This window comes from Anarhichas minor, unplaced genomic scaffold, assembly GCF_050575085.1.
Source record: "Anarhichas minor isolate MPS153535 unplaced genomic scaffold, ASM5057508v1 ptg000014l, whole genome shotgun sequence".
Taxonomy (NCBI): Eukaryota; Metazoa; Chordata; class Actinopteri; order Perciformes; family Anarhichadidae; genus Anarhichas; species Anarhichas minor.
The window spans coordinates 14,395,513-14,408,025 of NW_027466460.1; the positions used below are offsets into that span (position 1 = coordinate 14,395,513).

General features: G+C 42.2%; 3 protein-coding genes across 3 annotated transcripts; 2 read left to right on the top strand and 1 right to left on the bottom strand.

Moving 5' to 3' along the window:
• Positions 1-404: 404 nt before the first annotated feature.
• Positions 405-4,080, top strand: LOC142949836 (E3 ubiquitin-protein ligase TRIM21-like). The gene is made up of 2 exons (XM_076091677.1): positions 405-554; positions 1,126-4,080. Exon 2 carries the CDS (start codon positions 1,128-1,130, stop codon positions 2,763-2,765), a length of 1,638 nt encoding a protein of 545 aa, XP_075947792.1. The 5' UTR covers positions 405-554; positions 1,126-1,127; the 3' UTR covers positions 2,766-4,080.
• An 853-nt stretch (positions 4,081-4,933) lies between these two features.
• Positions 4,934-12,010, bottom strand: LOC142949842 (mitochondrial import receptor subunit TOM20 homolog). The gene is made up of 6 exons (XM_076091681.1): positions 11,912-12,010; positions 10,880-11,175; positions 6,863-6,909; positions 6,095-6,176; positions 5,769-5,911; positions 4,934-5,605 (listed from the first exon to the last, which is right to left on the bottom strand). Exons 2-6 carry the CDS (start codon positions 11,001-11,003, stop codon positions 5,561-5,563), a joined length of 441 nt encoding a protein of 146 aa, XP_075947796.1. The 5' UTR covers positions 11,004-11,175; positions 11,912-12,010; the 3' UTR covers positions 4,934-5,560.
• Positions 7,260-10,131, top strand: LOC142949841 (E3 ubiquitin-protein ligase TRIM21-like). Its single transcript, XM_076091680.1, has 2 exons — positions 7,260-7,380; positions 7,956-10,131. Exon 2 carries the CDS (start codon positions 7,958-7,960, stop codon positions 9,596-9,598), a length of 1,641 nt encoding a protein of 546 aa, XP_075947795.1. The 5' UTR covers positions 7,260-7,380; positions 7,956-7,957; the 3' UTR covers positions 9,599-10,131.
• Positions 12,011-12,513: the final 503 nt, after the last annotated feature.

Genomic DNA, 12,513 nt, shown 5'->3' on the forward strand with positions numbered 1-12,513 from the left:
AGAGTCCAGATGATCACCTTTATACTGAATTAAAGACCAAGAGACAGTTGAAGCACATAACTCCCCTTAAAACAACAAACTTAGTTTTGTGTCATGTTAACTTCAGCCCTACCATGTGCTACCTGCAGGTTCACTGTATTTCATAAAATCATTTTTACCTTTGTGATGTGTTCAGATAAATCAACAAGATGTCTGATATGAATCATATGCATTGGGTCAACTTGTACTTAACTTACGTCCTTGACAGGCGTTGGGGTGTGTATGGGAGAGACAACTGGGACAAATATGATGAGGGTCACAAGACTGACTGTCAGCAAAAAGCCAGACTACTCCGTGTAAACCAGAGGGAGGAAACAAAACCTCACCAGGTAAAAGGCGAAGCTACACTGTGAAGAGAAGAGCTTCAACGTCACACTGCAGAAACGAAAGTAGAGTTTGTCAGAGTGTCAGACACACTGCAGTAAAGACAAGTCTCTGTGTTTCTCTCAAAGAAAAGTCAAAGTGACTTCATCAGGTCTTTCTCAACAACACAGCAGAGTCTCTTCCAAACACTGGTGAGTACAGCTGATCATATTTACACTTTCAACAACCAGGATTAACACAAAACTGTAACTTTACTCAGGCAGGAAGTTCCACTCTTTTCACTTCATACTTGATCAATTGTTCACAATATAACTCTGTGTGTTTGTCCACAGTCCCACTATACAGTAACTCACTTTAACAGCTTTGAACAGTCTCAGGACTTTAGCAACTTGTAGCTGAATCTCTGTGGTTTGAACTTTAGTCTCACTGCTACTTTCCTGCTGTTATTACTGTTCACTGATCACTTCCTTTATTGCCTCTTGTTGTTTCACATTAAAAGTTTTCCACCAGTGAACCAGCGGGAGGCTCTTAATGTGAAGCAGCTAGAAATGTGTTAGCAGTGCTGTTCTTCAACACAAATTAGACTTATTCTGTGCTGCTTTGCAAGAGTAGCAAACTTGAGCTTGTCAGCACGACTTTGATCTTGGTTGCTTACTTACAAGTTAAAAGATATAAAAAGAATCACACTTGTTTCCTTTTTAAACAAATAATCAAACTCTATTTTGAATGAATTGTTTTTCTTTTCTTCCACTCTTTGTGTAGATATGGCTGCTGCAAACTATCTGTCATCTGAAGATCAGTTTCTGTGCTCCATCTGTCTGGATGTGTTCACTGATCCAGTCACCACATCATGTGGACACAACTTCTGCAAAAACTGCATTACTGAACACTGGAATACTAGTGACAGATGCCAGTGTCCCATGTGTAAAGAGGTTTTCAACACAAGACCAGATTTGAGGGTCAACACTTTACTCTCTGAGATGGTTGATCAGTTCAGACAGTCAGCTCAACAGAAAACCAGCAGCTCAGAGCAACAAGAGTCCAAACCAGGAGAAGTTCCCTGTGACGTCTGCACTGGAACCAAACTGAAGGCCCTGAAGTCCTGCCTGGTGTGTCTGGCCTCCTACTGTGAGACTCACCTGGAGCCTCATCTGACAATGTCAGGCCTGAAAAGACATCAGCTGATCGACCCTGTGGAGAACCTGGAAGACAGGATGTGTACGAAGCACGATAAACCTCTGGAGCTGTTCTGTAAGACCGACCAGACATGTGTCTGCACGCTTTGTCCCGTTTTAGATCATAAGACACACGAGTTTGTTCCTCTGAAAGAAGAATATGAAGGAAAGAAGGTCGAGCTGAAGAAGACAGAGGCTGAAATTCAGCAGATGATCCAGAAGAGACGACTGAAGATTCAGGAGATCAAACACTCAGTCGACCTCAGTGAGGAAGATGCAGACAGAGAGATAGCAGAAGGTGTTCAGGTCTTCACTGATCTGAAGGAGTCTGTTGAGAGAGGCCTGAATGAGTTCATCGACACGATCAAAGAGAAGCAGAAAACAACAGAAAAACAGGCCGAAGCTTTCATCAAAGAGCTGGAACAGGAAATCTCTGAGCTGATGAAGAGAAGCGCTGAGGTGGTTCAGCTCTCACTCTCTGAAGACCACCTCCATCTTCTCCAGAGTGTTCAGTCCTCAAACATCCACCATCCACCACCCACCAAGGACTGGACAAAGGTCAGCATCCGCCAATCATATCAGCCGACTGTGGTGAGAGCTGTGGTTCAGCTGGAGGAGACGCTCAGTAAAAAGATAAAGAAGCTGCTTGAAGCTGAGCTGAAGAGGGTCCAGAAGTTTGCAGTGGATGTGACTCTTGATCCTGACACAGCAAATCCCAGTCTCATCCTGTCTGCTGATGGGAAACAAGTGCGTACTGGTAATGTACAGAAATTACTCCCCGACAATCCAGAGAGATTTTCTCCTACTCTCTGTGTTTTAGGAACACAGAGTTTCTCTTCAGAAAAAAAATACTACGAGGTTCAAGTTAAAAGAAAGTCTGATTGGTCTTTAGGAGTGGCCAGAGAGTCGATCAACAGGAAGGGAAACATCTCACTGAGCCCTCGGAATGGTTACTGGACCATATGGTTGAGGAATGGAAATGAGTACAGAGCTCTTGCTGGCTCTCCAGTCCCTCTCTCTCTGAAGTCTCAGCCTCAGAAGGTGGGGGTGTTTGTGGATTATGAGGAGGGTCTGGTCTCCTTCTATGACGTAGATGCTGCAGCTCTTATCTACTCCTTCACTGGCTGCTCCTTCACTGAGAAACTCTTCCCATTCTTCAGTCCTAGTCTTAATCCTGGTGTTAAAAACTCTGCACCTCTGATCATCTCTCCTGTCGGAGTAAACTGATCACTTCTCCCACTTCATTCAGGGGAACATATTCAGCCTCAACCCTGTGTGGTCTACATCTTATTCTCTACAGAATCTGGTAACAGTAGGGATGCACAGATACTGTGCTCACGTACTCGTACACATGCAGCCACTTTCCCTGTAAGTCTCCTTCACATGAATTAGTTTAGCAGTGAGGCTGTCAGCTGTGTGTCTGTCTGGCATCATCTGTCAGGGTTTCCACCAGTGTAGTGCAAGCCTGGTGTAATGTTAGCCGGTGTCCTGTTGAGAGAAAGTGTGTGTGTGTGTGTGTGTGTGTGTGTGTGTGTGTGTGTGTGTGTGTGTGTGAGACGTTTGTGTGTGTGTGTGTGTGTGTGTGTGTGTGTGTGTATGTGTGTGTGTGTGTGTGTGTGTGACGATGCTACAACTCCTCAGGACTTTAGCCAAGTTTATGTGTCTTGCATACCAGCCACCTGCTGATGATAGTGTGGGGTGTTAGCCCTGAAGCTAATTATTAACACGGCTCATCATTAACCTCCCGACAGCAAACTCTGCTGGTTGTATCAGGAAAACACAAAGTTTAATGTTAAAATGTAGCAACAGCATCATGATACAGTCAGAAAGGGAGGAACATCTGATGACAATTAAGCATAACTTTAAATTCATTGCTTGCTATGTAATTGTATTATTTAGTGCTAATATCGGTAATCGGTATCAAGAAGTACCCAAATGCACTTGTTGAAAAAAAAAAAGCAGTATCGGTGCATCTCAAATTTATTGTGGTGATTGATTTACTCTACTTTCATTATATGTATCCCATTACTTGGCAACACGTTTATTTAATACGTTCATCTTTTCGACCCTGCATCATGACTCACATTCTGTTTAATCTACCGACACATTTATTTTCACTTCCAGAAGAAATCATTGTTTCTAAAGACACCAAATATGTCAAGCTGCAGTTTGAGTAAAATAGCAGAAAACTAAAAAGAAATACTGCAAAATATCTTGATTATTTGTATTTGTTTTTCTATCTGATGTGCAGCCGCAGAAAAACATATTGCTGATTATTTCATTGTGTCATGAAGATTGATTTAAGAGTGATGATTATTACATGCTTATAGTGTCTACAGATGAATACTGGTGAGACGGCTTATGAGTCAAAGAAATCTGTAAATATATGATTGTTGGATAAAAACTGCAAAATAAAGTTGTTGTTGAACACAAGGTCTGAGTTAGCTTTGACTTGAGCACTAAACACTGACGTTGTATTTCATTACAAATGTATTGTGAGTCCTGTGACTGCTGCTTCACAATAAAAGCTTCTTGTATCAGACTTTGACTGGAAAAGTTGTGATGATTGACACTGAAAACATAACTCAACAAGTGGAAATTACTCAAAAACAATCATCAACCGGTCAGAAACTGGAGATTCTGAATCAATTAATAGACTTCACAAGACTCGTGTTTCAGAGGGTTGTTGGTCCTCCGCCCACAGAGACAAAAGGCTAAAGTGTTACTCCTAACACAGTTTGTCCTTCAAAATAATTAAACTCTAGTTTAATGCATTTAGTTTTATAATGTTCATGCTAAATATTTGTAACCCTTCAAACGCTCTGAAATCATGAGTCGCCTGATGTGAACGCTCCAAAGTGGTAAACAACTGAATCTTTGTCTTCACTGCCATCTAGTGAATGAAACAGAAATGCACCAAAGAACCACTGAATGCAGCGCAAAGTTTCACCGTTTATGTTCTGTGGGACATCGCAAGGCATTGTGGGATTCCAGGCAACGCAAGACAGACGGGCGACGCAGAAACTTGAGGGGTCGAAAGTGGCAAAATCTGAACGTGATGCAAACAACACAGTTATTTAGCCTGAACATTTTACAAAGACAAAGAGAAAGTGATGCAGCAGCAGGACAAGAAGTTTAGTGTTTCCCTGCTGTGGATGAATCTCTCTGTAGGAGAAGATCTTTGCTGTAGTTTCTAGGATGTCTCTTTTGTTTGTCCTGTGAGATAATAGGTACAGAAATGAAGACACGACCTGTTGTAAAACGTTGTAGGACGACTATTTTAAATGTTTGCTCACTAGAAGCTACTTTCTAAATATCGATGACACGTGCACAGAGACGAGCAACAACTGGAGGAGGCGTGATTTCATTTAAAATAAACTCACAAGACGACTTCAGAGTTTGTTCACATTTTTTATTTTCCTAAAGAGGGTCGTCCTCTTTAAAATGACAAAAACAAAACTTTTCATCACTTTTTCAAAAGTGTTTCCAAGTCGAGAACGAACAGAAAGACGACTGATAACAAAAAACAAAACAATAAATACTTTGTGACGCATCCGAGCAAAGAGAAGATTCCTGTTTCTGTAACTTTCCACGACTGATATCAGAAGAACCATGAAGATGGTTGGTACGAACATGTCAGACGGTGTAAAGCTGGTACATGATGCCGTCAGGACGTGTGCTACACCACCCTGAAGGAAGGAGCCGATTCATGTCAACACCCGGTCCACTTGATGAGTACAGACCTAATGATGGTGAAGTGGGGACGGGCTCTTGTGTTTCTCTGGCCGTTATGATCCAGATACTCTTAATACCCCAAAACGGGTAATTTAAGTCAAAAAACAAAACACTACTGTCATGGATAAACCAGGAATACAAAACTAATTCCACTTCAGGAAGTGATGGACGTCGGCCGGAGCGATGGAGGCCGAGGCGTTGGCAGGGTCGTCATGGAAGGTCCACGTGAGGAAGAGGAAGGGGAGGAAGAGGAGGGTGAGGGTTTGGGGGTTGTCTCCTCCTGGTCCTCATTCTATATCGTCCTCGCTCAGACTCTGTGCACTCACAATACGCTGCAGGACAGGAGCAGAACACAAACCGGCTTGTTTCGTTTCTTCCTTTCCTTGTTTCATTGATAACACGTGATTTTAAACTGTTGTTGTTGTTGTTTCTGTGTGGAGAACAGAAGGACTCATGGAGATCCACATGGAGAATAAAGAGAAGTGTTGGGCCTACCTGGCTGATGCTGGGCAGTTTGGTGAGCAGCATCTGGAAGACGGGCGGAGGCAGAGTCTGCTGCAGCACCTGCAGCAGCTGCTGAGGCTGACCACACACGGCGATGGCGTTGGTCAGGTGGTCCACACCTTTCTCATAGTCTCCTGTGGAGCGAAGCACAAAGACCAGACGTAAAGTATAAAGACACCATGACGGACTCCACAGAGACCAGAGGAAAGACTGACAGAACTCACTGCTGCCTGGAATAAGACTGAGAAACAATAAAACCACACGAGTGAAAATCAAACTGTGACTGTAAAGAAGGTGTTGGTGTGAGGAGGTGTTACCCTGAGCCAGCAGCTCCTCCCCCAGCTGGATCTCCTCCAGGAAGAACTTCTGCACCGCCTCAGCGTCCTTCAGGTCCGGGAGCTGCATGACAAACAACGGTCAGCCACCGGAAGGAAAACTCTTCTCTCTGGTTTTCACCGTTTCTTTTTGGGGTCTCTGTGGTCAGACCTCACAGGAAGTCATCATACGGTGATCAGTAATGAGCTCTGATCTGTGAGCCAGTTAAACTTCATCTGCATGCTGGGAGCGACCCTCCTTCAATCACCATTATCCAATAAGGAGCCAGATAAAAGCCACCAGCTGATCACTGAAGTCCTCTTTAAAATAAAAGTATATAGTGGGTGACTGTTAAAGTAGATTAATCATCATATTCTTTCATTTGTATGTTTACATGATACATCTTAATGCCCGTTGCCATCAAACTGTCAGAATAAAACAGGAATTGAAGATGTGCTGATTTCGGAATAAAAGCCTAACAATTGTGCTAGAAATATTATTATTATTATTATTATAGTTATATAGCACACAGTGTTAATAAAGAGGATTTTGTAAATAAAAAAACAAACAAAATGTCACTGATAATAATAATAATAATATTTATTGTATGGTGACTGTTATTTCATCAGGTAAGATTTTATAAAACTTTAGAGTCACTGAGTAATATTTGACTATTTCAAATCTTGGTTTCCTCCCCACACCATACAGCTCACTAATCTGAATTGATTGACAGGTGATAACAGGAAGTGGTACAACAGGTTTGTGCTCACCTTTGCCATACCTGCCCTCTCTTTGGCTGCCTTCTGCTTTCTCCGCCCTGCGACAGAAACACAAAAACAAACATCACGTACAGTCAGAGTCCAGATGATCACCTTTATACTGAATTAAAGTCCAAGAGATAGTTGAAGCACATAACTCCCCTTAAAACAACAAACTTAGTTTTGTGTCATGTTAACTTCAGCCCTACTATGTCCTTGACAGGCTTTGGGGTGTGTATGGGAGAGACAACTGGGACAAATATGATGAGGGTCACATGACTGACTGTCAGCAAAAAGCCAGACTACTCCGTGTAAACCAGAGGGAGGAAACAAACCCTCACCAGGTAAAAGGCGAAGCTACACTGTGAAGAGAAGAGCTTCAACGTCACACTCCAGAAACGAAAGATAAGTTTGTCAGAGTGTCAGACACACTGCAGTAAAGACAAGTCTCTGTGTTTCTCTCAAAGAAAAGTCAAAGTGACTTCATCAGGTCTTTCTCAACAACACAGCAGAGTCTCTTCCAAACACTGGTGAGTACAGCTGATCATATTTACACTTTCAACAACCAGGATTAACACAAAACTGTAACTTTACTCAGGCAGGAAGTTCCACTCTTTTCACTTCATACTTGATCAATTGTTCACAATATAACTCTGTGTGTTTGTCCACAGTCCCACTATACAGTAACTCACTTTAACAGCTTTGAACAGTCTCAGGACTTTAGCAACTTGTAGCTGAATCTCTGTGGTTTGAACTTTAGTCTCACTGCTACTTTCCTGCTGTTATTACTGTTCACTGATCGCTTCCTTTATTGCCTCTTGTTGTTTCACATTAAAAGTTTTCTACCAGCGAACCAGCGGGAGGCTCTTATTGTGAAGCAGCTTCAGGAAATGTGTTAGCAGTGCTGTTCTTCAACACAAATTAGACTTATTCTGTGCTGCTTTGCAAGAGTAGCAAGCTTGAGCTTGTCAGCACGACTTTGATCTTGGTTGCTTACTTACAAGTTAAAAGATATAAAAAGAATCACACTTGTTTCCTTTTTAAACAAATAATTAAACTCTATTTTGAATAAAATGTTTTTTCTTTTCTTCCACTCTTTGTGTAGATATGGCTGCTGCAAACTATCTGTCATCTGAAGATCAGTTTCTGTGCTCCATCTGTCTGGATGTGTTCACTGATCCAGTCACCACACCATGTGGACACAACTTCTGCAAAAACTGCATCACTGAACACTGGAATACTAGTGACAGATGCCAGTATCCCATGTGTAAAGAGGTTTTCATCTCAAGACCAGATTTGAGGATCAACACTTTCATCTCTGAGATGGTTGCTCAGTTCAGACAGTCAGCTCAACAGAAAACCAGCAGCTCAGAGCAACAAGAGTCCAAACCAGGAGAAGTTCCCTGTGACGTCTGCACTGGAACCAAACTGAAGGCCCTGAAGTCCTGCCTGGTGTGTCTGGCCTCCTACTGTGAGACTCACCTGGAGCCTCATCTGACAATGTCAGGTCTGAAAAGACATCAGCTCATCGACCCTGTGGAGAACCTGGAAGACAGGATGTGTACGAAGCACGATAAACCTCTGGAGCTGTTCTGTAAGACCGACCAGATGTGTGTCTGTATGCTTTGTCCCGTTTTAGATCATAAGACACACGAGTTTGTTCCTCTGAAAGAAGAATATGAAGGAAAGAAGGTGGAGCTGAAGAAGACAGAGGCTGAAATTCAGCAGATGATCCAGAAGAGACGACTGAAGATTCAGGAGATCAAACACTCAGTCGACCTCAGTGAGGAAGATGCAGACAGAGAGATAGTAGAAGGTGTTCAGGTCTTCACTCATCTGAAGGAGTCTGTTGAGAGAGGCCAGGCCAATCTCATCGACACGATCAAAGAGAAGCAGAAAAGAAACGAAAAACAGGCCGAAGCTTTCATCAAAGAGCTGGAACAGGAAATCTCTGAGCTGATGAAGAGAAGCACTGAGGTGGTTCAGCTCTCACTCTCTGAAGACCACCTCCATGTTCTCCAGAGTGTTCAGTCCTCAAACATCCACCACCCACCACCCACCAAGGACTGGACAAAGGTCAGTGTTCCTCCAGCATCATATGAGGGGACTGTGATGAGAGCTGTGGTTCAGCTGGAGGAGACGCTCAGTAGAAAGATAAAGAAGCTGCTTGAAGCTGAGCTGAAGACGGTCCAGAAGTTTGCAGTGGATGTGACTCTTGATCCTGATACAGCAAATCCCAGTCTCATCTTGTCTGCTGATAGGAAACAAGTACGTACTGGTAAGGTACGGCAATGTCTCCCCGACAATCCAGAGAGATTTTCTCTCAATCCCTGCGTTTTAGGAACAGAGATTTTCTCTTCAGAAAGATTTTACTACGAGGTTCAAGTTAAAGGAAAGTCTGATTGGGATTTAGGAGTGGTCAGAGAGTCGATCAACAGGAAGACACACGTCACACTGAGAACTCAGGATGGTTACTGGACCATATTTTTGCGAAATGGAAATGAGTACAAAGCTGCGACTGGCCCTTCAGTTCTTCTCTCTCTGAAGTCTCAGCCTCAGAAGGTGGGGGTGTTTGTGGATTATGAGGAGGGTCTGGTCTCCTTCTATGACGTAGATGCTGCAGCTCTTATCTACTCCTTCACTGGCTGCTCCTTCAATGAGAAACTCTTCCCATACTTCAGTCCCTGTCAAAATTATGGTGGTAAAAACTCTGCACCTCTGATCGTCTCTCCTGTCGGAGTAAACTGATCACTTCTCCCACTTCATTCAGGGGAACATATTCAGCCTCAACCCGTGAGTCACGATTAACACATCATGACTCACGTTCTGTTTAATCTACCGACACATTTATTTTCACTTCCAGAAGAAATCATTGTTTCTAAAGACACCAAATATGTCAAGCTGCAGTTTGAGTAAATTAGCAGAAAACTCAAAAGAAATACTGCAAAATATCTTGATTATTTGTATTTGTTTTTCTATCTGATGGGCAGCCGCAGAAAAACATATTGCTGATTATTTGATTGTGTCATGAAGATTCATTTAAGAGTGATGATTATTACATGCTTATAGTGTCTACAGATGAATACTGGTGAGACGGCTTATGAGTCAAAGAAATCTGTAAATATATGATTGTTGAATAAAAACTGCAAAATAAAGTGGTTGTTGAACACAAGGTCTGAGTTAGCTTTGACTTGAGCACTAAACACTGACGTTGTATTTCATTACAAATGTATTGTGAGTCCTGTGACTGCTGCTTCACAATAAAAGCTTCTTGTATCAGACGTTGACTTTGACACATAACTCAACAAGTGGAAATTACTCATAAAAATCATCAACCAGTCAGAAACTGGAGGTTCTGAATCAATTAATAGACTTCACAAGACTCGTGTCTCAGAGGTTTGTTGGTCCTCCGCCCACAGAGACAAAAGGCTAAAGTGTTAGTCCTAAAGGTTCACGGAGTAACACCATAATCTCCAAAGTCCAGCTGCCAGTGATGCCGACTGTGTCGTTGTGTAACAAGCTTGATGAATGAGTCTGTGTTGCCGGTTTGCTGAGGAGCCCTTTAGCAAGGATAGTGTTGTGACAGCAAGCAACTGTATATATATATATATATATATATATATATATATATATATATATATACACACACACAACAATTATTCTGTCTGTATATATAATATTTTAATTATTGTGGATTTTTTTTAACTTATTTAATATTCTTTACTGTTTTATTACTTAGTTATAATACTTGTTATGATCTTGTTTTTTTACTATGTCTCTTGTTTGCACTATCCACTATGTGCACTATAAATATACACACACATATATATATATATATACGTGTATATATATATATATATATACACACTGTATGCTGCTGCAAACTGGTTGTTCCCGGGACGTCAGAGCCTTTGACACGAGCTCATCCTGTGTCAGCCTCTACGAACAGAACCAGAACACACTGGACCGGATCTGAGCTCGTGGGCCTGATGAACGTGAGGAAGAAGGGAAGAAGAGGTCAACACTCACGTTCTCGCAGCCTGTTCTTGAAGTTGGGGTCATTCCGTCTTTTCTTGTCGAAATAAATGCAGTAACCGACGAGCAGAGCGCCGCACACCCCCGCGGCTAGCGCACTGGTCCTACTGCCCATCATAACTCCCGGGACCCGGTCGGTTCGAGGAGGATTTCGGGGTTAATTTACCGTTTTTCCTTCTTCTCCGGTGGTCGGTTATTACGTCGAGAGGCTGTTCGGAGCGGCTCAGGGCAGGAAGGACCCGGAAGGACCCCTCCGTTAGACCGCTTGTAGACGGCTGTGGAGTGCCTGACTGGAATTATAAAATTCAAAACAATTCACATGTATTACCGAGCTGTAAATTAGCCACTGGTGGAGTGCTTGAAGAAGTGTCAGTGATTTGAAATTCAACAATATCACCTACGTGATTTTTGATTATAAATTGCATTCAAATATTGAGACATTTATCAGTTACACACAGGCGGCAACCTCCGGTTCTGAAAAGTGAAGCCAATACAGAGGCGTCTTAAACATGTAATCTCTCTACCGGCCAGCAGGGGGCGACTCTGCTCCGAATGTATGGAAGTCTATGTGAAAGTGACTCTACTTCTCACTCGAGTTATTACCTCAGTAAACATTGTTATCATGAGTTTATGGTCTTTTTTTGTTTTTCATTTCCATGTGATTCTTGCATTTTATTGTATTGATGTCCTATTCTTAATGTAAATGTTACTTTTTGCTGTATGTGTTTGAATGTGAAGCACATTGAGGACATGTAATGAAATGTACTATTTAAACTTCAGCAAAACTTAAAAGACACAGTGTGTAAGATTTAGTGGCATCTAGGGGTTTGTTGCAGATTGCAACCAACTAAATACCTGTCTGCTCACCCCTCCCTTTCCAAACGTACTGGAGATCTACGGTGGCCTTCAGGTAGGGGGTAGTTACAGGATTTTAATACAACTTGGAGCTACCCTTATCAATACTCTTCTGTACTACATTGCTAAATAATTACTTTAAAAAAATATATATTCTGAATGCATCCCTACCTTCAGATAACAGAAATCTCTCTCGCCAGTGTCCATTCTGGGCTCCTGTAGAAACATGGCGGTGCAAGATGGCGGACTCCCTGGAAGACGACCCGCTCCCTGCGTAGATATAAATGGCTTTTTCTGAAAGCTAAATAAAACACTACGATTCTTAGTTTCAGGCGATTATACACTAATTAAAACATAGTTCTGAATATCATATTCAATTTTTGCCAATTAATCCCCCTAAATGTCACACACTGTTCCTTTAAACTACAAGCAAGTGAGAAAATGTTTCAATTTGTGTGAAATAAATAAGATAAATTCATTAGTAGATGTATAAACTCTTTTATACATTTTGTCAGTACTTCTTAAATGTGTTTGAGTCCAGTTGCCGTTGTTTCCCCCTCAGCGATCAGCACACATTCAAGTGTTAAATATGTTCCTGTCTGACTGACGCTGAGTCACACAGACACAAACAGACTGAAACAAACATCATGCCCTGTGGCATTATGGGTACAGCAGGCTGCACAGCACACCAGCAGTGATGCCTGTCTGTCTGCAGGGGTAGCTGTTGATCCATCACAGCCTCCATAAAACACACACACACACACTGAGAATAC

What these genes read in the sequence shown, in the direction of transcription:
- LOC142949842 (XM_076091681.1), bottom strand. Translation starts at nt 11,003, where the DNA reads ATGATGGGCAGTAGGACCAGTGCGCTAGCCGCGGGGGTGTGCGGCGCT. An exon ending in CAAGAACAGGCTGCGAGAAC is followed by an intron (nt 6,910 to 10,879) that starts GTGAGTGTTGAC and finishes TTTCTGTCGCAG; the next exon opens with GGCGGAGAAAGCAGAAGGCA. An exon ending in GGAGGAGCTGCTGGCTCAGG is followed by an intron (nt 5,912 to 6,094) that starts GTAACACCTCCT and finishes TTCGCTCCACAG; the next exon opens with GAGACTATGAGAAAGGTGTG.
- LOC142949836 (XM_076091677.1), top strand. Translation starts at nt 1,128, where the DNA reads ATGGCTGCTGCAAACTATCTGTCATCTGAAGATCAGTTTCTGTGCTCC.
- LOC142949841 (XM_076091680.1), top strand. Translation starts at nt 7,958, where the DNA reads ATGGCTGCTGCAAACTATCTGTCATCTGAAGATCAGTTTCTGTGCTCC.